The 24,840-nt window shown below is 38.8% G+C and overlaps 1 protein-coding gene across 2 annotated transcripts in view; it reads left to right on the top strand.

The window, feature by feature from the left end:
• CATSPERT (catsper channel auxiliary subunit tau) overlaps window positions 1-24,840 on the top strand; it is a 141,734-nt gene that overhangs the window by 93,005 nt on the left and 23,889 nt on the right. The window contains exons 8-9 of one of the 2 annotated variants that reach the window (XM_087862692.1): window positions 13,966-14,023; window positions 24,358-24,416. The exons of the other annotated variant lie outside the window; for it this stretch is intronic. Coding sequence (XP_087718818.1) covers window positions 13,966-14,023; window positions 24,358-24,416 — 117 coding nt within the window. The remainder of the gene's footprint in view (window positions 1-13,965; window positions 14,024-24,357; window positions 24,417-24,840) is intronic. 2 annotated transcript variants of the gene reach the window in all.

Raw genomic sequence — 24,840 nt, 5'->3', positions numbered from 1 at the left:
GGAAAGAAAGGTTGGGTTTTTCTGTCCTACTGTTTTCCTGCTTTGGTGCTGTGGTTCTGGCAGTGAATTTTCCTTCATATCTACAGCTTCTGTTGAGTGTCCCCAGCTCTATGACTCCAGCTATCACCAGGCTCTGGCTGGATTGGCAATATCTTTTCAGTGTTTCCCTCAACATTCATTATTGGTTCCTTATCCATAAATATACATTTCATTAATAGTAAAACTTCTTTTGTTGAACCATTTTAGAGGAATTCTAATTTCTGCACTAACTCTAACTAGTAATCTTCCCAGTTTTCTAGTATGCATACATATTTTCCTCTATTTTTTTAACTCGATTTTTAAAAATTTTAAGTATAGTTGATACACAATTTCCTGTGTTTTTATGTTTTTTTGCTCATTTCACAGCAGCTTTGTAAAAATTCAAACGATCATCTTGATCCAAATATTCATTTTTTAATAATAATTTTTTATTATGTTGTGTTAGTCACCATGCAGTACATCCTTAGTTTTTGATGTAGTGCTCCATGATTCACTATTTGCGTATAACATCCGGTGCTCCATGCAATCTGTGCCCTCCTTACTACCCATCACCGGCCCATCCCAGTCCCTTCATTATGCATCTTTAAAGTACAGAGTTGAAAATGATGTATGTTTATTATTAAAATTCAAGAAATCCCCTCAAATGTAAGAAAGAGCCCATAATTCCAGCATCCAGAATTTAGTTAATATTTGTTAATAATATTTCATAAATCTTTCCATATTTTTGAGAGACATTCTCCATAGTTCTTGTGAGAGGTATAAGATTCTTTTCCTATAACATAATCAGTTGCATGTGATCTTATTATCTGGCCCACTTTGCATTACCTTGGGAATCAGGGCTCGAGGAACTGATGTAAAAATGCTTATATTCTGGCTGCTGTGATTGCTCTGAGTAATAAACTTTTTTTTTCTGACCCAGGAAACTCATTTCTTCTATCAGCTTCCATGAAACTGTGGCAGGCTAACTAGTTAGCTTACAAGCACAGTACATTCTTGACAGCTTTGGTGACAAGATGGGATACTGACAGACATGGCTTTCTGAAAGATGAAGGACCAGGACCTTATGGTCTGATCAGTTGCATGTGGGGGAAGCCCATGGGAATTGGTGGAAAGTGATGACCAAGTTGTATGATCAATCAGGCAATAAATAGTTCTTTAGACTATTGGAGAGATGGTTGCAAGTTAAGTGTTGGGAAGTAGTTCTTGCTGATTATCCTCCAGGTAAGGAGACTTCCTTGCCAATCTGATGATCCATCTCAATATCTGTCCCATTTTAACAATTAGTACTAAGATCAGTCCTGAGTGAGCAGAAGATTCTGCTCTTTGACAACAGTTACAGAGTTGCATGCCTACACTCAGGATGATAGAATGGAAATTTATGACTGTTATGGACAGAAACCAAGTGAATCATTAGAACTTTGGCTGGTTTTCTTGGGAGATAAAGATGCAGGCTATGTAATGCCTATAAAGGAAGGACGGCAATGGCTGGGCCATCTTATGGCTAAGTACTTCTGCAGTATATGGTGATAATCTTATATCCATTCCAAAACAACAATAAGATCTCAGCTTTTTGTCTTGAGTTCTGGCTGCTAAAATGTTTCTCTATCCTGTGACAGACAGACCCTGGTGGGAAACCATAATAGGCATTGACTAGTATCCGGGCACTTATTGCTCTGAATTGTGTACACAACACTGATGAGAATGATCCATTGACTCAAAGAAACTGACCCATAGAAATATAAATTCTTGAAGTTGGCTCTGGTGCCTTGGAAAACTCCTTCAACCCTTATGTTGAAGCTGGGGAAGAATTTGAGATGTCATCATGGTAATGGGACTGCAGATGCCCTGACGTGGACTCCACAAAGTAGGTCACTACTGTGCAAGCCAAGCTTAAGTCACCTAAGGGCACACAAACTTCATGGACCTATCCAGAAAGCAGTGTGATTACAGCTCTCAAGTCAAATAATTCCCAAAGGCGAAATAGATGGTGTAAACTATGAAGACCTTGTTGCCTGATATAGAGTGTTGGGCAGACTAGCAACATTAGAAGTTCATTTGACTGAACCATGAATTGCTGTTACACCACTCAAAACTGAAAGTAAATGTGAAGTCTTGTTAGAATGCATGGAGTTGCCTCCTTCTTCTGAACCCCATGACACCTTCCTTTCCTCTTGACCTGATCACAGATGTTTTAAAGAGTAACATGGTTAAAGGTGGAGCCAAGATCTTCCTGTCCCTAAAGGGAATAGAAGATTCTATGCAGCCATTGAAGTTTTCTGGCGAATTTCAGGGAAGGTAGGGACCCAGTCTTTTATGGTTTTGTTGGTTATGGATGTTCAAGTCTCTATCTTACCCAGACCTGTGGAAGGAAAAATTAGCTGGATTCAACTTACAGGGTTTGGGCAGGGTTCACAATAAGGAAGGAAACTAATATAACCTTCTGGATGAGTCTCTTTAGGTCAATTGAATGTACTGTTGTTTCCACATCTGAATATGTAGTAGGAATTATTACATTATATACTTGTCCGTCTCCATCCCATAGAGCCACATGTAGAGAAGTGCTGGTGGGTTATGTTAATTGCTACCCAGCATGTCTCCCTGTGCCCTTTCAGTTGGTCCAACAGAAACACTAGAATCCTAGGAGGAAAAGGGAAATCACAGCCTTCATTAAGGACTTAAAGGCGGCAGGGTAAGTAAGAGCTGCATTATCTCAATACCATATGCCTGTATTGCCAGTAAATTTGCTATTGAAGGTGGAGACTTACAATTATCACCAGCTGAATCCAGTTGTTACCTCCATATACCAGCTGATTGAGATATTTTGATTATAACTGTACTACACAAGAGTGATGGCACATGGTATGCTATCTTGTATGCTGCCAACACCACCTTTGCCATACCACTGACACTTGAGGGTCAAGCTAGTTTACATATGATTTTCATACTTAGCTGGGGCACCTACTTACCTGCTTTTCTACCAGAGAATGGGTCTGAGCTCCTGAGCCCAGACATACTCTGAAACCAGGGTGGTGCATGAGGGATGAGGGGGTGTCAACACTGAGATAAGATAAAGGGCCAAAATAAAAACAAAAGTCTTCTAGGAGCAACTGGGTAGCTCATTTGGATAAGCATCTGACTGTTGATCTCAGCTCAGGTCTTGATTTCTGGGTCACGAGTTCAAGCCCCACTTTGGACTCCATACTGGGCATGGAGCCTACCTAAAAAAACAAAGGCCTTCTAGTTGCTCTGGATGTCCTCCTCAGGCTAGACTCCCTCACACCCTTGTTCTTCCAGTGCTCCCAGTCTGGAAATAACAATCTTCTAATGGTTATTCTAGCTGTTGTAGCCCCCAGCATGAAGGAAAGTTTGTGTTACAGAAGGGGAAAAAAATACCTGAAATCAACTGTTTGGGTTTGGGCAAAATTTGCAGTAGGGAAAAAAGTTAAAGTGACCTTATGGGTAGGGCCCTCTCTGCTGATTTAATGTACTGTTATAGTTTTCACTACTAACCATATAATGAAATTGATGTGTTGCATGCTTATAGTGTAAACACTCATAAATTGTCAGAAGATATTCTCCCATTCAGGGTTACTGCCACAGGTACAGAAGTCCTTGTCATTTGCCACAGGTGGGTGGTGGATCAGGATTTATGTGAGTGCCTCCACCCTCTGATTTCTGAAGATGTTCTGTTGATTATCAAGTCAAAAGCCTCAGTCTCAGTGCTCAGTGGTCACCCCTGGCTGACAGGGTGGCTGATAAACCCTGAAAAATTCAGGGTCCTGCTTGCCAAACAGATTTTCTTGGGACTATTTTGGACAGATTCACAGCTCTCAATTCCTTTGGCAGTCAAAGAATAAGTGCTGTCTCTTCAACCACCTATCACCCAAAAGGAAGCCCAGCATATTTTTTAACTATGGATATGAGACACTGTATATACCTCATTTAAGCATTCAACATGCTTTGAGTGGGGCCTAAACCAGTTGGTTTTGTTGGCCAAATGTTAGTGGTATGTTAAGGGGTGCATCTGACTTGGTCCTAGCATCATTTTGGTTTTGCATGAAAAAGTAGCAGCTACCAATTTTGGCCCAAAATCTATCCTCCGTTTTGCCATCTGAAGAAAAGCCAGTGGCTCAGTGGAGCCCTGGATTCAGAGAGGTACCCCTAAATGCCTAGGCAAAGTTCACTGATGGTTCAGCTAAGCTGAAACCTGATAGGTGTCAATGAGCTACTATGGCTGTTTAGTTTAAGGGCCAGCAAATATGGATGTGGTTACTTGACTCAGTTGGGCAGAACTCTGGCCAGTACTACTCTTAAGAACCTTGTTATATTTTTACTTACTTTTGGGCTATTGCCCATGGCTTAGCTGTTTGGTTTGTCATTTGGAAAACCACAGACTGCCAGATTTTTTTTTAATAATAATATTTTTATTATATTATGTTAGTCACCATACAGTACATCCCTGGTTTTTTATGTAAAGTTCGATGATTCATTATTTGTGTATAACACCCAGTGCACCATGCAATACGTGCCCTCCTTACAGACTGCCGGATTAAAGACACTTCTCTTTGGGAATGCAAATTCTAGAACCAAATTGCTACTATGAAAAGAACCATCTGGGTCACTTACGCAGATGTATACTGTAAGGGCATGTTCTTGATGAGACTGATTGGAATCAAGCTGCTGATTGAGCCTCTACTCCCCAGATTGCCACTTTTGTTGCCTGGATTTATCATTATACTGGATACAATACATCCACCTCCATAGCTGGGAATGAAGTAAAGAAGTCAACTTTGGTGAAGTTTCTGATGTAGACTAGGCTGCCACTGCATGCCCAACTTGATTCCTGCCAATTGTTGACCCATTTGTCTTGTGGTAGGAGAGCTTACATTGCAAATATCCCACCTGCTCCTAGCATTGGACTTTGGGACACCTTTGGTGGTAATTGGTTGTTCCTTTTTCAGGTTATGGTATTACTTTCAGTCCAGTCAGATGACCCCAGCTACATCAACATCATTGTAAATGGCAAGATTTCATTTTTTATTCCCGAATAATATTCCATCATGTGTGTATATATGTGTGTATGTATATGTTCATGTATATATGTGTGTGTGTGTGTATCTGTGTGTGTGTGTGCATATATATATATATATATGCACACACACCACATCATCTTTATCCATTCATCAGTCAGTGGACAGTTGGGTTGCTTCCACAATTTGGCTACTATAAACAGTGCTGCTGTAAACATCAGGGTGCATATATCCCTTTGCATTGTATTTTTGTATTCTTTGGGTAAATATCTAGTAGTGCAATTGCTGGATCATAGGGTAGTTCTATTTTTAACTTTCTAAGGAGCCTCCATACTGTTTTCCACAGTGGCTGCATCAGTTTGCATTCCCACCAAGAGCGCACAAATGTTTCTTTTCCTCTGCATCCTTGCCAACACGTGTTGTTTCATGTGTTGTTGATTTTAGCCACTCTAAAGGGTGTGAGATGATATCTCCTTGTAGTTTTGATTTGTATTTCCCTGATAATGAGTGATGTTGAGCATCTTTTCATGTGTCTGTAGGCCGTCTGTATATCTTCTTTGGAAAAATATCTATTCATGTCTTCCGCCCATTTTTTAATTAGGTTATTTGTTTTGGGGGCATTGGGTTTTATAAGTTCTTTATATATTTTGGATACTAGCCCTTTATCAGATATGTCACTTACAAATATCTTCTCCCATTCCATAGGTTTCCTTTTAGATTTGTTGATTGTTTCCTTCACTGCACAGAAGCTTTTTATTTTGATGTAGTCCCAATAGTGTATTTTTGCTTTTGTTTCCTTGCCTCTGGAAGGGCATATCTAGAAAGAAGCTGCTATGGCTAATGTCAAAGAAATCACTGCCTATGCTCTCTTATAGGATTTTTTTTGGTTTCAGGTCTCACGTTTATTTATTTTTTTTAATGTTTTTTTTATTATATTATGTTAGTCACCATACAGTACATCCCCGGTTTCCGATGTAAGGCTCGATGATTCATTAGTTGCGTATAACACCCAGTGCACCATGCAATACGTGCCCTCCTTACTACCCATCACCAGTCTATCCCATTCCCCCACGCCCCTCCCCTCTGAGGCCCTCAGTTTGTTTCTCATAGTCCATAGTCTCTCATGTTTCATTCCCCCTTCTGATTACCCCCCCTTTCTTTATCCCTTTCTTCCCCTACTGATCATCCTAGTTCTTATGTTCCATAGATGAGAGAAATCATATGATAGTTGTCTTTCTCTGCTTGACTTATTTCACTTAGCATTATCTCCTCCAGTGCCGTCCATGTTGCAGCAAATGTTGAGAAGTCGTTCTTTCTGATAGCTGAGTAATATTCCATTGTATATATGGACAACAACTTCTTAATCCAGTCATTTGTTGAAGGGTATCTCGGCTCCTTCCACGATTTAGCTATTGTGGACATTGCTGCTATGAACATTGGGGTGCATATGGCCCTTCTCTTCACTACGTCTGTATCTTTGGGGTAAACACCCAGTAGTGCAATGGCTGGATCATAGGGTAGCTCAATTTTTAACTTTTTAAGGGACCTCCACACTGTTTTCCAGAGTGGCTGTACCAACTTGCATTCCCACCAACAATGTAGGAGGGATCCCCTTTCTCCACATCCTCTCCAGCAATAGTTGTTTCCTGCCTTGTCTATTTTTGCCATTCTAACTGGCGTAAGGTGGTATCTCAGTGTGGTTTTGATTTGAATTTCCTTGATGGCTAATGATTTTGAACATTTTTTCATGTGTCTGTTAGCCATTTGTATGTCTTCATTGGAAAAGTGTCTATTCATATCTTCTGCCCATTTTTTGATTTGTTTATTTGTTTCTCGTGTATTGAGTTTGCGAACTTCTTTGTAGATCTTGGATACCAGTCCTTTATCTGTAGTGTCATTTGCAAATACCTTCTCCCATTCCGTGGGCTGCCTCTTAGTTTTTTTGACTGTTTCCTTGGCTGTGCAGAAGCTTTTTATCTTGATGAAGTCCCATAAGTTCATTTTATCTTTTGTTTCTCTTGCCTTTGGGGATGTGTCATGAAAAAGGTTGCTTTGGCCGATGTCGTAGAGGTTGCTGCCTATGTTCTCCTCTAGAATTTTGATGGATTCCTTTCTCACATCGAGGTCTTTCATCCATTTGGAGTTTATTTTTGTGTATGGTGTGAGATAGTGGTCAAGTTTCATTCTTTTGCATGTAGCTGTCCAATTTTCCCAGCACCATTTATTGAAGAGATTGTCTTTTTCCCACCAGATGTTTTTTCCTGCTTTATCAAAGATTAGTTGCCCAAAAAGCCGAGGGTCCATTTCTGGGCTCTCTATTCTGTTCCATTGGTCTATGTGTCTGTTTTTGTGCCAGTACCATGCTGTCTTTGTGATCACAGCTTTGTAGTACAGCTGGAAAGCCAGCATTGTGATGCCCCCAGCTTTGTTTTTCCTTTTCAACAGTTCCTTGGAGATTCAGGGTCTTTTCTGGTTCCATACAAATTTAAGGACTATTTGTTCCAGTTCTTTGAAAAATGTCCTCGGTATTTTGATCGGGATAGCATTGAAAGTGTAGATTGCTCTGGGTAGCATGGACATTTTAACTATGTTAATTCTTCTGATCCATGAGCATGGAATATTTTTTCATCTTTTTATGTCTTCCTCAATGTCTTTCAAGAGTGATTTGTAGTTTCTAGAATTAGGTCCTTTACGTCTCTGGTTAAGTTAATTCCAAGGTAACATATGGTTTTTGGTGCTATTGTAAATGGGATGGATTCCCTAATTTCTCTTTCTTCGGTCTCATTATTCGTGTATAGAAATGCAACTGATTTCTGAGCATTGATTTTGTATCCCGCCACGTTACTGAATTGCTCTATAACTTCTAATAGTTTGGGAGTGGCTTCTTTTGGGTTTTCCATATAGAGTATCATGTCATCTGCGAAGAGAGACATTTTGACTTCTTCTTTGCCGATTTGGATACCTTTGATCCCTTTTTGTTGTCTGATTGCTGTTGCAAGGACTTCTAGTACTATGTTGAATAATAGTGGCGAGAGTGGGCATCCTTGTCGTGTTCCTGATCTTAAGGGAAAGGCTTCCAGCTTTTCCCCATTGAGAATAATATTTGCAGTAGGCTTTTCATAGATGGCTTTTATGAGATTGAGAAATGTACCCTCTATTCCTACACTCTGAAGGGTTTTAATCAGGAAAGGATGCTGTATTTTGTCAAATGTTTTTTCGGCATCAATTGAGAGGATCATATGGTTCCTGAGTCTTTTCTTGTTGATATGATGTATCACGCTGATTGATTTGCGAATATTGAACCACGCTCGCATCCCAGGTATGAATCCCACTTGGTCATGATGGATAATCCTTTTAATGTACTGTTGGATTCTATTAGCAAGTATCTTATGAGGATTTTGGCATCCATATTCATTAAGGAAATTGGTCTGTAATTCTCCTTTTTGAGGGGGTCTTTGCCTGGTTTGGGGAATAAGGTAATATTGGCCTCATAGAATGAGTTTGATAGCTTTCCTTCTGTTTCTATTTTTTGAAATAGCTTTAGGAGAATAGGTATTATTTCTTCTTTGAATGTTTGGTATAATTCCCCAGGAAAACCATCCAGGCCTGGAGTTTTGTTATTTGGAAGATTGTTTATCACTGACTCAATTTCTTCATAATTAATTGGCCTGTTTAAGAAATCAATTTCTTCCGGTTTCAATCTTGGTAGTTTATAGGTTTCCAGGAAGGATTCCATCTCTTCCAGATTGCTTAGTTTATTGGCATATAGCTGTTGATAAAAATTTCTAATAATCCTTCCAATTTCAATGGTGTTGGTCGTGACCTCTCCTTTTTCATTCATAATTTTAATAATTTGGGTCCTTTCTCTTTTCTTTTGGATAAGTCTTGCCAGTGGTCTGTCAATTTTATTGATTCTCTCCAAGAACCAGCTTCTAGTCCTGTTGATCTGCTCTACTGTACTTCTGGTTTCTGCTTGATTGATTTCTGCTCTGATTTTGGTCAACTGCTTCCTCGTGCTTGGATTAGGCCTGTCTCTCTGTTGCTGTTCCAGCTTCTTGAGGTGAGAATATAAAAACTGCATTTTAGGTTTTTCTATTATTTTGAGTGAGGCTTGGATGGCTATGTATTTCCCCCTTAGGACTGCCTTTGCAGTATCCCATAGGTTTTGGACCGTTGTGTTTTCATTCTCGTTGGTCTCCATAAATTGTTTAAGTTGATTTTTGATTTCCTGGTTTATCGAGTCATTCCTGAGCAGGATGGTTCTTAGTCTCCAAGTGTTTGAGTTTCTTCCAAACTTTTCCTTGTGGTTGAGTTCCAATTTCAGAGCGTTGTGGTCTGAGAATATGCAGGGGATAATTTCAGTCTTTTGGTATCGGTTGAGACCTGTTTTGTGTCCCAGAACATGGTCTATTCTTGAGAATGTTCCATGGGCATTAGAATAGAATGAGTATTCTTTGGTTCTGGGGTATAGTGTTCTATATATATCTATGAGGTCCAACTCGTCGAATATGGCATTCAAAGCCTTTGATTCTTTGCTTAGTTTTTGCCAGGGTGTTCTATTTCTGATAGTGGAGTGTTGAGGTCCCCTACTATTAATGTATTTTTATCTATATGTCTCTTTATTCTGGTTAAGAGTTGGCTTGTGTATCTTGCTGCTCCCCTGTTGGGGGCATATATATTTATAATTGTCATATCCACTTGTTGAATACTTCCTTTAAGAATAATATAGTGCCCTTCTGCATCTCTAACTATAGTCTCTAGTTTAAAATCCAGTTTATCTGATATGAGAATTGCTACCCCAGCTTTCTTTTGAGGTCCATTTGCGTGAAAGATGGTACTCCATCCCCTTACTCTCGGTCTGAATACATCTTTGGGTTCGAAATGAGTCTCTTGTAGACAGCAAATGGATGGGTCATTTCTTTTTATCCAATCTGCAACCCTGTTTCGTTTATGGGAGTGTTTAAACCATTTACATTGGCACTAAGAACTGAGAGATAGAATTTTAATGATGCCATGTTGCCAGTAAAGTCTTTGTTTGTATCAGTTGTGACTTTCTTTTCTGTATCACTCTTGGGGCCTTTTTACCTTTATAGAACCCCCCTTAATATCTCCTGTAGGGCTGGTTTCATGGTTACAAAATTGGTTAATGACTGGTGATTCTGAAATGTCTTTATTTCTCCATCAATTCTGAATGACAGCCTTGCTGGATAAAGGATCCTTGGCTGCATGGTTTTCTCTGAAAGAGCTTTAAAAATGCCCCCCCAACCCTTTCTCTCATTCCAGGTCTGTGTAGACATGTCTGACGTAATTCTGATGCCCTTGCCTTGGTACGTGAGAAATTCCTTTGCCCTGGCCGCTTTCAGTATTGTATCCTTGGATCTCATATTTGCGAATTGCACTATGACGTGACGTGGCGTAGGTTTGTCGTGGTTGAGCTTGGGAGGGGTCCTCTCTGCCTCTTGGACACGAATGTTTGTTTCCCTCGCTAGATTAGGGAAGTTTTCAGCTACAATTTGTTCAAATATCTCTTCTAGACCTCTGTTTTTCTCCACCCCCTGGGGATGCCGATGATTCTGACATTGGAACGTTTCATTGAGTCAGTAATCTCCCGTAACCTACATTCATGGGCGTGGATTTAAGACCAGCTTCTATTTTCGTTTTTTCCTCTATTAACCCATCCTCCAATTCACTAATACGTTCCTCTGTTTCGGTGACCCTGGCTGTCAGAGCCTCTAGTTTTGCCTGCATTTGGCTCATAGAATTTTTAATTTCTGTCAGATTCACTCTCATTTCTGTCCTTAGGGATTCTATATTCTCAGTAACCTTTTCGTTAATACTTTTTTCAATTCTACTCATCATTTTGACCATCGTTACTCTGAATTCCATTTCTGATAATTTGGTTACATCGATATCCATTATTTCTGTGGCAGAGGCCACAGACTCACTGTATTTTTTTGCTGGGGGGGGGGGCTTCTCCTTCTTGTCATTCTGATGAGGAGAGGTTGCGGGGTTGTCCAGAGCCCAAATTATTGACTGGGTCCCAGGCCGTGCCCCTTGTTTTATAGGGATCTTGGGGATGTGGGCTTCTTTTTTAAAGATTTTATTTATTTATTTATGTGGCAGAGAGCCAACCAGCGAGAGAGGGAACACAAGCAGGGGAGTGGGAGAGGAAGAAGCAGGCTCCCAGCGGAGGAGCCCGATGAGGGACTCCCTTCCAGAACGCCGGGATCACGCCCTAAGCCGAAGACAGGCACTCAATGACTGCGCCACCCCGGCGCCCGGGTTGTGGGCTTCTTGATATTTCAGACTGCCTTCTGTGTTCTGGGGGAGGGGCCTGCCGTGCTGAAACTCAGGCAACCCTGTCTGGGTAGAGTCTCTGTGTCCTCTGCGAGGAGGGATGGGGATGGGCACGCTGTGAGCCGGTATTTCCAGGCTTTTGTTCTCTGGTAGCTTTCCCTGGCGGTTTGCTGTGCCTTTTCTGAGAGAGCAGCAGCGGCCGAATTTCAGCCTCTGTCACAGAACAGAGGGCTTGCGGCCCATTCTCCACTGTTGTTCTGGCCATTTTAACTCCGTTACTGTTGGTGCTGCTCAACCCTGCCGTGTCCCGGGATGTGTGCCCCACACCCAGCATCCCAGCCCTCACTTCCAGGGCCGGCGCATCTCTGTCCTTTGTGTTTCTAATGCCACCAGCCGCCCGCGTGCGCTCCCGGAGCTCCCGGTCTCAGTCTATTTCCAGTGGGCTCACGGTCTCAGTCTGCTCTCTCGCAGGTGTTGGTCCGCGAGTCCGCCCACTCCCCCGTGCAGGTGGCCACCGCTTCCCGGCGCCCGAACGCAATGGCTCCCTCCCACTTCCGTTTATCTTCCGATATCTGTGCGCGGTTTCACAGCTCCCCGCTTCATACCTCAATACTCAGCGCTGGAGACGTTCGTTTGTAGAGATCCAGATGCATCTTCCTGCATCTCAGACTGATTCCGTGGTTGTTTAGGCTGGTCTGGTACCTATCCAGCTCGACTCGGGACCGGCTGATAAAGGGGTCCCCTACTCCTCCGCCATCTTAACTCTTCCCCTAAAAGTCATTACTTTTTAATTATTTTGCAGCAAAAACAAAAATCGAAGACGGCATTGAAATACACAAGCGATTCTAACTTATATTCTAAGATACAGAAAAATAACAGAAAGCCATATAAATAGCATTTTTAAAGGCTCGACTCATCTAAACCAGGCAACATTCATGCAAATGAGCTCAGGTCTCACATTTAGATCTTTAATCCATTTTGAATTTATTTTTGTGGATTGGCATAAGGAAGTGGTCCAGTTTCATTCATTTGCCACATTTTATGTTTTTGTCACAACTTACCTCTTCTAATATTGTGAATCCATTAACAAATTATTATATAATTTTTAATACTGAGCTTTTCTTCCTTGCTCCTTTTAAGCTCTCACTTTGTCCTTTTCTTTTGACAGTTTGATTTATGTTATGTCTTGTGTGTATCTCTTTTGTGTTTATCTTCCTTGGAGCTTGTTAAGCATTTGGATACGTAGATTAATGTCTTTCATCATATTTGGGAAGTGTTTGGCCATTTTATCTTCAGATATTCTTTCCAACACTTTCTCTTCTCCTGTGATTCCCATTAAGTGTATGTTGATACACTGGAAGGTGCCAAAGTTCTTTCTGATCCAGAATTTCTATTTGGTGCCTTTTTATATTTTTGGTCTCTTTATATTCTCATTTGGTTCATACATCATTTTCTTGGTTTTCTTTGTCCGTGGTTCCCTTTAGCTCTTTGAGCACAAAGTTGTTTAAAAATCTTTATCAGGACACCTGGGTGGATCAGTAGGTTAAGCATCTGCCTTCAGCTCAGGTCATGATCTCAGGGTTCTGGGATTGAGTTCCACATTGGGCTCCTTCCTCAGCAAGAATCCTGCTTCTCCTTCTGCCTGCTGCTCCCCCTGCTTGTGCTGTCTCTCTCTCTCTCTGACAAATAAATAAATAAAATCTTTTTAAAATATCTTTGTCTAGTAAGTCCAACTTCTGAGTTTTTTCTGGGGTTATTTCTATCCATTTATTTTTTTCCTGTGGCCATATTTCCTGTTTTATTCCTATGCCTTATAATTTTCTGCTGTATGTTGGGAATTTTAAATATTATAATGCAACTCTGGAAATGAGATTCTCCTCCTTCTCCAGGGGTTACTGCTGTTGACTTTTTTAAGGCTGCAGTCATCTGTTTCTTTAGGGACCTAGCCAAGCTTCCCCCTTCCCCCTCGACTGTATTCCTTGTCACTTGTGATCAGTCATTGAAGTTTCTGTTCCATTATCTCAGTGGCCAGCTAATGACCCAACAGATTTTCTTAAACACCAAAATTTAGTTGCCCTTTTCTTTACTGACCAGTCCCATGATTGCTCTAAGTTTTGTATTAGATTCTGGAGTTTGAAATAGTTGATCTCAATCTTTGACAGTTTATATTTGTTTCAGTGGAGAGAACAATTCTCTGAGTACCCTACTCCATTTTCCTTAATGTCACTTCTCCCTTCTCTTTGCTATATGTCTTTGGTATCAATCTTATTTTTATTTTAACTTTTTAAGTGACTATTTTTGTTTCCTGTGGCTTGGACACAACAAGAAGAGGTCAATGATAAACAAAATAATGGCACTTTCTTTTATGCTTGCCATTTCCTACCTCAGCAACCTACTGATACAATGTTTTAGCTATGCAAGTTATCTCACCACCTTCAGTTGCACTGGTTAAGTTATAAATGAATTTTTTTCCTTAATACAGTAAGGCCAAGTGGTAACATTGGATCTCATTTTATTACTTATAGCCATCAATAATGCTGTTTAAAAATCATATTGATATTTAATTACTCTTCATTCACTTTCTCTGTCTTTATTTCAGAGTCCCTATTATTCCAGTAGCACAATGAATGAAAATATGAATCTTCCTACTACTGTAGGTAAGTTATTATTTGTTTATATACTGTTTAGATTTTCAAATATTCAGTGAAATAGAGAGTATGAACTCACAAGAAGTAATAATTATCAAGACTTTCTTCCAAAATGTAAATTACACTATGATCTTTTGTGGTTATTGGCATGAAAAACCTATGGGATTACAATATTAATTGGAAATCAAGCAAAGCAAAATATAGGTCACCTTAAAATCCTGGATAATACTTATTTTACATGACTATAATATTACTAAACCATTTACTAGGTTTATGTGTGTTTACAAACATTTCATCTACCCTGCAAATCTACCTACTGTAGAGATTTTTCTGATTCAAGATGTTTGGTGATAGCATTTTATGAAGACACATTTGACATATCCGTAAACCCAAAGGATACAATCAAAATATTTAACAACCAGTACATACATAGGCATGGAACAACCAAATTTGGGTCAGAGTTCTGGAAGGACCCCTACTGTGCTGTATTGGGATTAAAGGAAATGGTAGATTTCTAAAGGAATCAGGTAACCAAAACAATGAATGTAAGGTGGGCATGTAAACTTCTTGAGGCAGCAAGTTTTTATAAATTAGTACAGAAATGTTTTAATATTTAACAGTTGAAATAGTTATAATTATGTAGTGATTGAATATCCATCCAGAGGAGATTACAGTAATCTAATTAAAATGAAGAAAAAATAAGAAGGTAACAAGAATACTTGACAGGAAAGATAAACATCTAAGCACATTTCTTTGTAACAAGCAAAAGTTCTCCAATGATCCAACTTATGGACTATCTGATGAAAATGTGATTGACAAGTATGTTTTTAGAACAGAGCTTTGCCCCAGAAGGGAAATTTTGCTTATTTGAATAGTTGAATATAATGAAATAAAGATGATTAGAAATTAATGCTTTAGGCTTATATGTTTTTGTATTTATATATATGTACACTAATATATATGTATTTATACATTTATTCTATATATTAATAGCAATTCTAAGAACATATATTGGGGTGCAGGAAGCTATTTTGGAACATAGAATATCAGTTTTAGGAACTAATATTTTAAATTTCAGGAAAGTTTTAAAGTACACCTAAATTATTATTTATTCTAGAAAGAAAAATGATGATTTGGAATAACATTCAGGAATAATAAGACATCTTGGGAGAGTGGATGCTTGGATATTCATAATAGGATTCCTATAAAACTTTCATTCTAATACCCTTTGGATTCTTCTAACCATAGAAGAACTTTTGGAGTAAATCTGATACAATTGCAAGCAGCTCCTTATTCTATTACTTGCAACTATTCCTTGAAAAGAGGAAATACACTGTCAAATAATAGAAAATATTAATGAGGGGATAAACCGGACCTCACCCCTGCCTTGGTACTTAGGCAATCATTTGTCTTACAAAAACCTTAATTTTCCCATTTTCAAAATGAACATGCAGAAAGAACTAAATACTAAGAATAAATTTTTTAACACTTTCCTTGCCATTGACTGATATTGCCTTATTTAATCTTCATAACTTTGTAAACATTTTCCATATATTTATTTAATCTTCATACAACCATTTACGGTTCACACTACTATCCTAGTTTTACAGATGAGGCAATTGAGGCATGGAAAGGCTGAGTAATTTGAAAATTATGTAAAAAAAAAAGTATGTGAAACAAACCAGTGATCCAGTTACCTCTGAAGGGTAAAGAACCTTGATAAGCAGTGTCAAATCAAATACAGGATTGGAAAGAACATCTATAGTTTATCTTTCATTTTTTTTTAGATTTCCTTATTTATTAGAGAGAGGGAGAGAGAGAGCAAGCTTGTTAAGGGGCAGAAGGAGAGGGAGAGAGAGAATCCACAAGCAGACTCCCCACTAAGCACAGAGCCTAATGCGGGGCTCTATCCCAGGACCCTGAGCTCATGACCTAACCCAAACCAAAAGTCAGCCTCTCAACCGAATGAGCCACCCAGGCACCCCTATAGTATATCTTTTTTTAAAAAAATACTTAGAAAATAGGACTTATTTCCTTATTGCTCATTTCTATCTTGCTCTTGGGCAGGTCATGAACTTTTCTGGATTTTTCTCATTTTTAAAATGGGAGAAATGGCTTTAAGATGATTGGGTCTCCTATTTCTCTTTAAGTCTATAGTCCTAAATTTATATCTGAGTAGGGCCTTTTAAAAAAATATTTAAGATTCCTAAATATACATGTTATTTACTTTTATTTATTTGAGAGAGAGAACAAGGGGGGAGGGGCAGAAGGAGAAGCAGACTCCTTGCAGAGCAAGGAGCTCAACGTGGGACTCAGTTCGAGGACCCTGGGATCATGACCTGAACCTAAGGCAGAGGCTTAACTGACTGAGCCACCCAGGCACCCCTAAATATACATTTTAAATGGTTTTGTTATACTTTCAAAACAAACAAGGAAAAAAGAAACAAATTTTAAAAACCAGACTCTTAAACATGGAGAACAAACTGGTGGTTACCAGAGGAGAAGTGGATGGGGAAACAGGTGTAGGAGATTGAGAGTACACTTATTGTGATGAGCACAGAATAATACATAGAATTGTTGAATTACTATATTGTACACCTGAAACTAATATAATACTGTATATTAATTATACTGGAATTTTAAAATACATAAATCAAGAAAAAATGGTTTGTTATACTTTGAACTATACTTTCCAGTTTACTCATGCAGACCAGACTTATATAATTAACCCAATACTCTTATAAATACTTTATATGAGAGGGGAGCTAAGATGGCGACATAGTGGGAGGACCCTAGGCTTGTCTCAATCCTCGAACACAGCTAGATAACTACCAAATCATTCTGAATACCCAAGAAATCGACCCGAAGACTGACAGAACAAACTGCACAACTAGAGGGAAAGAAGAGGCCACATCGAGGAAGGTAGGAAGTGTGTGGAGACATGGTTTGGAGAAGAAATGGATCACAGGTTCTGTGGAGGGGAGAGAGTCCTGGTCAAGGAGAAAGGTGAGAGAGAGAGAGGGAGGAGCACAAATCCCCAAAGCCATTGGCTGGGAAAATGAAAGGGGCTGATTTTTGTGTTTTTGCAAACAGCAGGACTCAAAGATTAGAGTTTTAGATGTCAGTGGGTTGGCTGGGATAGAGACCTGAAGGTGCTGCCCTACCCCTGGAGAGAGGCATGCAAGCAACCCCAAGGCAGATGGTATAATCTGAGGGTCACCTAAGGCACACAGGGAGAGATTGTTCACTCTACTTGGAGCACATCTATAAGAGGCGGCATTCACAGAGTTGCCTATCGGAAGACAAAAGAACAGTTGGGCACCATTTCCCTCCCCCACCCCCCAGCATAGGTGCAGAGATACCTGCTGAGGGCAGTGAACTCAGACACTGGCTGTTTAGCCTGCTTCCTCCAAATCCCATGCTCCTGAACTCTGGCACGACTGCCCTTTTTGGTCAAACTTACATCAGTTTCAGTGCAGTGAGACCTGCCCCCAGAAGACCAATGCATGTCCCTACCACACCAGCTCCCCAAAATTTGGACTTTTAAAAGTCAGCAGATTTGGCTGGGATAGAACCCAAAGTGGCTGCAGGCAGGCAAGCAACCAACCTAAAGACAGATAACATGAAAATAGCAATCTGAAAAACACCTGGGACACACAAAGGGAAATTATTCGTTCTTCTGGTTATTCTTCCCTGAAAGCAGCAAGCACAGAATTCCAACTCCGGAGACAAAGGAACTGGCTGGTGCCATTTCCCTCCTCCTCCCCTCAGCATAAACAAACTTCAATAAACAGCACAGTGGTGACACTGGCTGCCTAACCTGCATACACCAAGTCCCACCCTCCTGTAGTCTGCTGGTGCTGCTTTTCTTGGATGAGTGTGCCTAAGGACCAGCATAGTGGGCCCCTTCCCCAGAAGATCAGCAGAAACCCCCACATGCACCATGTCTACCAACCATAGAGTTGTGTAAGGCTTCAGTTCTAGTGGAAGTAGCATCAGGTCTCATTTAACAAGCAGATCAGAACACCCCTAATTGAAACTCGCCAAACTGCCCAACATCCAAACACTCTCCACTGCAGGCAAGGAGAACCTCTGCAGATGACTGACCTGTGGAATGGAGAAGCCAAAACACAGCAGCAGCATGCACACAGCACACACCAGAGACACTCCCTGAAGTGCCAGGCCCTGGACACAATATGACCTCCTCTTCATAAAGCCATTACTCTATGGAGCAGGAAACATAACTGGCTTTTCTAACACACAGGAGAAGACAGAGACCTAGACAAAATGCCAAACTGAGGAATTCATCCCAAAAGAAAGAACAAGAAAAGGTCACAGCCAGAGATCTAATAGAAGCAGATATAAGTTATATGTCTGATGGAGAATTTAAAACAATGGTCATAAGGATTGGACTGAGAAAAGCATGGAAGACATCAGGGAGACCCTTACCTCAGAGATAAAAGAGTTAAAAAAACAATCAGGAAGAAATGAAAAAATGCAATAACTGAGATTTGAAACACTGGATGTAATGACCACAAGGATGAAAAAATCAGAGGAAAGAATAAGTGATATAGAAGCTAGAATAATGGAAAATAGTGAAGCTGAACAAGAAAGAGAAAGAAGAATTATGGATCATAACAATAGACTTAGGGAGCTCAGTGACTCCATCAAATGTAGTAACATTCATATTTTAGGAGTCCCAGAAGAAGAAGGGAAAGAAAAGGGGGGTAAAAAAGTTTATTTGAGGAAATAATAGCTGAAAACTTCCCTAAGCAGGGGCAGAAAACAGAAATCCAAATCCAGGAGGCACAGAGAACTCCATCAAAATCAACAAAAGCAGGCCAACGCCAAGACATACTGTAGTTAAATTTGCAAAAATACAGTGATAAAAAAATCCCAAAAGCAGCAAGAAAAAAGTCCCTAACTTATAAGGGAAGACCCATAAGGCTAGTTGCAGATTTCTCCACAGAAATTTGGCAAGCTTGAAGAAAGCAGCATGATATATTCAAAATGCTGAATGGGGAAAATCTGCAGCCAAGAATACTCTATCCAGCAAGGCTACCATTCAGAATAGACAGATAAAGAGTTTCCCAGACAAACAAAAACTAAAGGAGTTCATGACCACTAAACCAGCCCTGCAAGAATATTAAAGGGGACTCTTTGGGAAGGAAAGATCAAAAGTGACAAAGACTAGAAAGGAACAGAGAAAATCTCCAGAAACAATGATAAAACATGCAATAAAATGGCACTAAATACATGTCTATATGTATTTATAATCAATAATTATCAATAATTACTCTGAATGTAAATAGCCTATGCTCCAATGAAAAGGCATAGGGTGTCAGAATGAAAAAAAAACCTGGGACCCTCTGTATGCTGCCTAAAAGAGACTCATTTTAGATCTAAAGACATCTGCAGATTGAAAGTGAGGGGATGGAGAAATATTTATCATGCAAATGAATGTTAAAAGAAAGCTGGAGTAGCAATACTTATATCAGACAAACTAGATTTTAAACCAAAGACTATCCAAGAGATGAAGCACACTATATTATAAGGGGAACTGTCCAACAAAAACAATTGTAAATATGCCCCCAACATGGAGGCACCCAAGTATATAAAGCAATAACAAACGTAAAGAAACTCATTGATAATAATACAGTACTAGTAAGGGACTTTAACACTCCACTTACATCAATGGACAGATCATTTAAGCAAGGAAACAATGGCTTTGAATGACATGCTAGACAAGATGGACTTAAATGATATATTCAGAACATTTCATCCTATAGCAGTAAGTTACACATTCTTTTTTTTAAAGATTTTATTTATTTGTCAGAGAGAGAGCGTGCACAAGCAGGGGAGTGGCAGGCAGAGGAGAAGCAGGCTCCCTGCTGAACAGGGAACCTGATGCAAGACTCGATCCCAGGACCCTGGGATCATGACCTGAGCCAAAGGCAGATGCTTAGCGGACTGAGCCACCCACGCATCCTGCAAAATACACATTCTTCTCAAGTGCACATGGGACATACTCCAGAATAGATCACATACTAGGTAACAAATCAGGCCTCAACAAATATAATAAGTTTGAGATCATACCATGTATATTTTCTGACCACAACACTATGAAACTTGAGGTGAGCCACAAGAAAAACTTTGGAATGACCACAAACACATGGAGGTTAAACAACATGCTGCTAAAGAATTAATGGATCAACCAGGAAATCAAAGACAAAATAAAAAATACATGGAAACAAATTAAAATGAAAACACAGTGGTCCAAAACCTTCAGGATACAGCAAAAGTGGTCATAGAAGTCAATACAGGTCCACCTCAAGAAGCAAGAAGAATCTCAAAGAAACAACCTAACCTTACACCTAAAGGAGCTAGAAAAAGAACAATAGACAAGCCCTAAAAATGCAGAAGGAGGGAAATAATAAAGACTAGAGAAGAAATAATTGATATAGAATCTAAAAGAACAGTAGAACAGATCGATGAAACCAGGAGCTGGTTCTTTAAAAAAATAAAAAATAAAATAGATAAACCCCTAGCCAGACTTATCAAAAAGGAAAGAGAAAGAACCCAAATAAAACAACAAATGAGAGAGGAGAAATAACAACCAACACCACAGAAATATAAACAACTATAAAAGTATAATATGAAAAATTACATGCCAACAAATTGGATAATCTGGAAGTAATGGATAAATTCCTAGAAACATAAACTACCAAAACTGAAACAAGAAGAAATAGAAAACTTGAACAGATTGATAACTAGCAATAAAATTGAATCAGTAATCAAAAATCTCCCAACAAACAAAAGTCCAGGGCCAGATGGCTTCATAGGCGAATTCTACCAGATGTTTAAAGAAGAGTTAATACTTATTCTTCTCAAACTATTACAAAAGACAGAAATGGAAGGAAAACTTCCAAACTCATTCTATGAGGCCAGCATTACCCTGATTCCAAAACCAGACAAAGACTCCAACTAAAAAAGAGAACTACAGGCTAATATCCCTGATGAACATATATGCAAATATTCTCAACAAAGTACTAGTAAATCAAATCCAGAATTACATTGAAAGAATCATTCACCATGATTAAGTGGGATTTATTCCTGGGCTGCAAGGGTGGTTCAGTATTCACAAAACAATCAATGTGATAACACCACATCAATAAAAGAAAGGATAAGAACCATATGATCCTCTCAATAGATGCAGGGAAAGGATTTGCAAAGTACAAAATCCATTCATGATAAAAAAAAAATCAACAAACTAGATTTAGAGGGAACATACCTCAACATAATGAAGGCCATATCCAAAAACCCCACAGCTAATATCATCCTCAATGGGGAAAAACAGAGATTTTCCTCTGTCATCGGGAGCAAGACAGGGATGTTCACTCTCACCACTTTTATTCACCACAGTACTGGAAGTCCTAGCCACAGCAATCAGACAACAAAAAGAAATAAAAGGCATCCAAATCAGCAAGGAAAAAATAAAACTATTACTATTTACAGATGACATGATACTCTATGTAGAAAACCAGAGAAACTCCACTGAAAAATTCCTAGAACTGCACTGAAAAACTCCTAGAACTGATATACAAATTCAGTAGTCATAGGATACAAAATCAGTGTATAGAAATCTGTTGCATTTCATTTGAAGCAGCAGAAAGAGAATCAAGGAATCGATCCCATTTATAATTGCACCAAAAACCATAAGATATCTAGGAATAAACCTAACCAAACAGGTAAAAGATCTATATGAAAACAATAAAACACTGATGAAAGAAATTGACAATGACACAAAGAAGTGGAAAGACATTCCATGCTCATGTACTGAAAGAACAAATATTGTTAAAATGTCTATACTACCAAACTGTGGAAGGAGCCAAGACGTCCTTCAACAGATGAATGGATAAAGAAGATGTGGTTCATATATACAATGGAACACTACTCAGCCATCAGAAAAGATGACTAACATTTACATTGACATGGATGGAACTGGAGGGTATTATGCTAAGTGAAATAAGTCAATCAGAGAAAAAGAGTTATCATATGGTTTCACTCATTGGTGGAACATAAGGAATAGTGCAGAGGACAATAGGGCAAGGGAGGGAAAACTGAAGGGGAAGAAATAAGAGAGGGAGACAAACCATATGAGACTCTTGACTCCGGGAAACAAACTGAGGGTTGCAGAGAGGGAGGTGGGTGGGGGGATGGGGTAACTCAGTGATGGGCAAAAGGAGGGCATGTGATGTGGTGAGCACTGGGTGTTATACACAACTAATGAATCATTGAACATTATATCAAAAACTAATGGTGTGCTATACATTGGCTAATTGAATTTAAATTTTTAAAGAAGACTATACTACCCAAAGCAATCTACACATCTAATGATAGGGAACAAAATATGACCAGCACTTTTCACAGAGCTAAAACAAACAATCCTCAAATTTGTATGGAACCACAAAAGATCCAAAATAGCCAAAGCAATCTTGAAAAAGAAAAGCAAAGCTGGAGGCATCACAATTCCAGACTTCAAGTTATATTACAAAACTGTAGTGATCAAGATGGTACTGGCACAAAAACAGACACATAGATCAATGGAACAGAATAGAAAACCCAGAAATGGACCCACAGCTATATGGTCAACTAACCTTCAACAAAGCAGGAAAGAATATCCAATGGAAAAAAGACCATCTCTACAACAAATAATGTTCTGAAAACTGGACAGGAACATGCAAAAGATGGAAAATGGACCACTTTCTTGCACAATACACAAAAATAAATTCAAAATGGATGAAAGACCTAAATGTAAGACATGAAGTCATTAAAATCCTAGAGGAGAACACAGGCAGTAACTTCTTTGAAATCAGCCATAGCAATGTTTTACTAGGTATGTCTCCTGAAGCAAGGGAAACAAAAACAAAAATATGCTATTGGGACTTCATCAAATTAAAAAGCTTCTCTGCAGTGAAGGAAAAAATCAATAAAACTCATAGGCAACCTATAGAATGGGAGATGTTTGCAAATGACATATTGGATAAAGGGTTAATATCTGAAATATATAAAGAACTTATACAATTCAACACCCCAAAACCAAATAGTCTAGTTAAGAAATGGGCAGAAGGCATGAATAGACATTTTTCCAAAGAAGACATGCAGATGGCTAAGACACACGAAAAGATGTGCAACATCACATACAAATCAAAACTACAATGAGATATCATCTCACACTAGTCAGAATGTGAGAAAATAGTAATTGGACGTACTAGCAGACAAACCCAAGGGTACAATGTGTCAGGAGTCAGAGTAAAGGGAGTAGTAGTGATAGTAACAAAAACAAAAACAAAAATATATATATATATATATATTTGCACATATATTTCAGTCTAGCACCATCAGTCGTTGAAGACCATAGTCGTTCCTTTCCATACTTCATAAATTCTTTTAGTTTATTTCGTAAGATTCCTCTCTAGGGTCATGAATTCTTGAGGAAATGCAGAATTATCCATGAAAGCTCTCTAGAATGTAGATTGTCTGTCTATACAACTTTATAGAGGTGGGTATGTACAGCAAATGTGTGATGGAAGTTTACCCAAATGACTGCTGGAGGATAGGCTAAAAAGAGGCTCCAAGAAGGATGAGTAAAACCAATCTTTTAAACATTCAGTCAAGCACAGCTTTGAATAATGTGCATAAAATTCAACAGCCACAGAAACATTCAGAACCACCTAGAGTGTGATGATGAATTGTTTTTTAGTTTTTACTTTATTTTTTGAGCTAGCATTAAGAGCTAGAAAAGTAGTACTCCATACAAACATTTACTATCACATGATTAAAAGACAATCTTTTATATACATAAAAATCTAGATCATGATGACATTTCATTTTAATCACTTAATGTATGCACTTTAACAATACTATTGAAAAGAGTAATTGGACGTACTAGGAGACAAACCCAAGGGTACAATGTGTCAGGAGTCAGAGTAAAGGGAGTAGTAGTGATAGTAACAAAAACAGCAAAACTTGCATTCATTTTGTGCTTTTTATGTCCCAGACCCAATGTTACATGCCTTAGCCCTTTAAATCACAGTCCTAAGGCACAGGAGCTTTATCCCTTGACAGATGAGGAAACTGAGACAGAGAGCCAAGATAACTTGTCCAAAGTTAGATGGTTAGTTGCAGAGACTATTTGAGTCCAAGCAGTCTGGCTCCAGAGCCTGTGCTCTTAATTGCTATGCTACACCATCATTAGTTAGAGATATGCCTGTAGAACATGTTTGTCAAATGCCACAAGTGCCAACTTATTTATATAATCATTTTTTTTCATTCTTTTTCAGAAAGGGTAATGCAAGATCAGCTCTATGGACAAAGAAATACAAATAAAAAGGGAAAATCAGTAAGTAGATTGATATAGCCCTTAAAAATCATTAACTTCTTTTGTGTTTTTTTATATTATTTTGAATTAATTTTTACTGACATTCTTACATCAAGAAAGCATATTCATTATTATCAATTATTATAAATAATTTGTTATATATTTTATCATAGTTTATTATAAATTTATAAATTATTATAAAGCAATGTAAACATAACATTAACTTTAGCAGGCTATACTTTTGAATTCTTTACTTCTGCCTCCCCCTATATAGCTTTGCCTAGTAGGCAACTCACAGTAGCACTATGAAAGGATAGACCACCTCTGCCCATCTATTTTGATATGAACAGTTTTAAAGAATCCATTCTCCTCATCTCATTTGTCCATTAATACTTGAAATTAATTATACTGGATCCTTTTTTAATATCTTGAAATCTTTCAATTA

The sequence above is a fragment of the Ursus americanus genome, chromosome 1 (genome assembly GCF_024610735.1).
Source record: "Ursus americanus isolate L20-20 chromosome 1, mUrsAme1.1.p, whole genome shotgun sequence".
NCBI classification, from domain to species: Eukaryota; Metazoa; Chordata; class Mammalia; order Carnivora; family Ursidae; genus Ursus; species Ursus americanus.
Note: the sequence above shows the minus strand (reverse complement) of the source record. Positions and strands in the feature narration are given on the sequence as shown.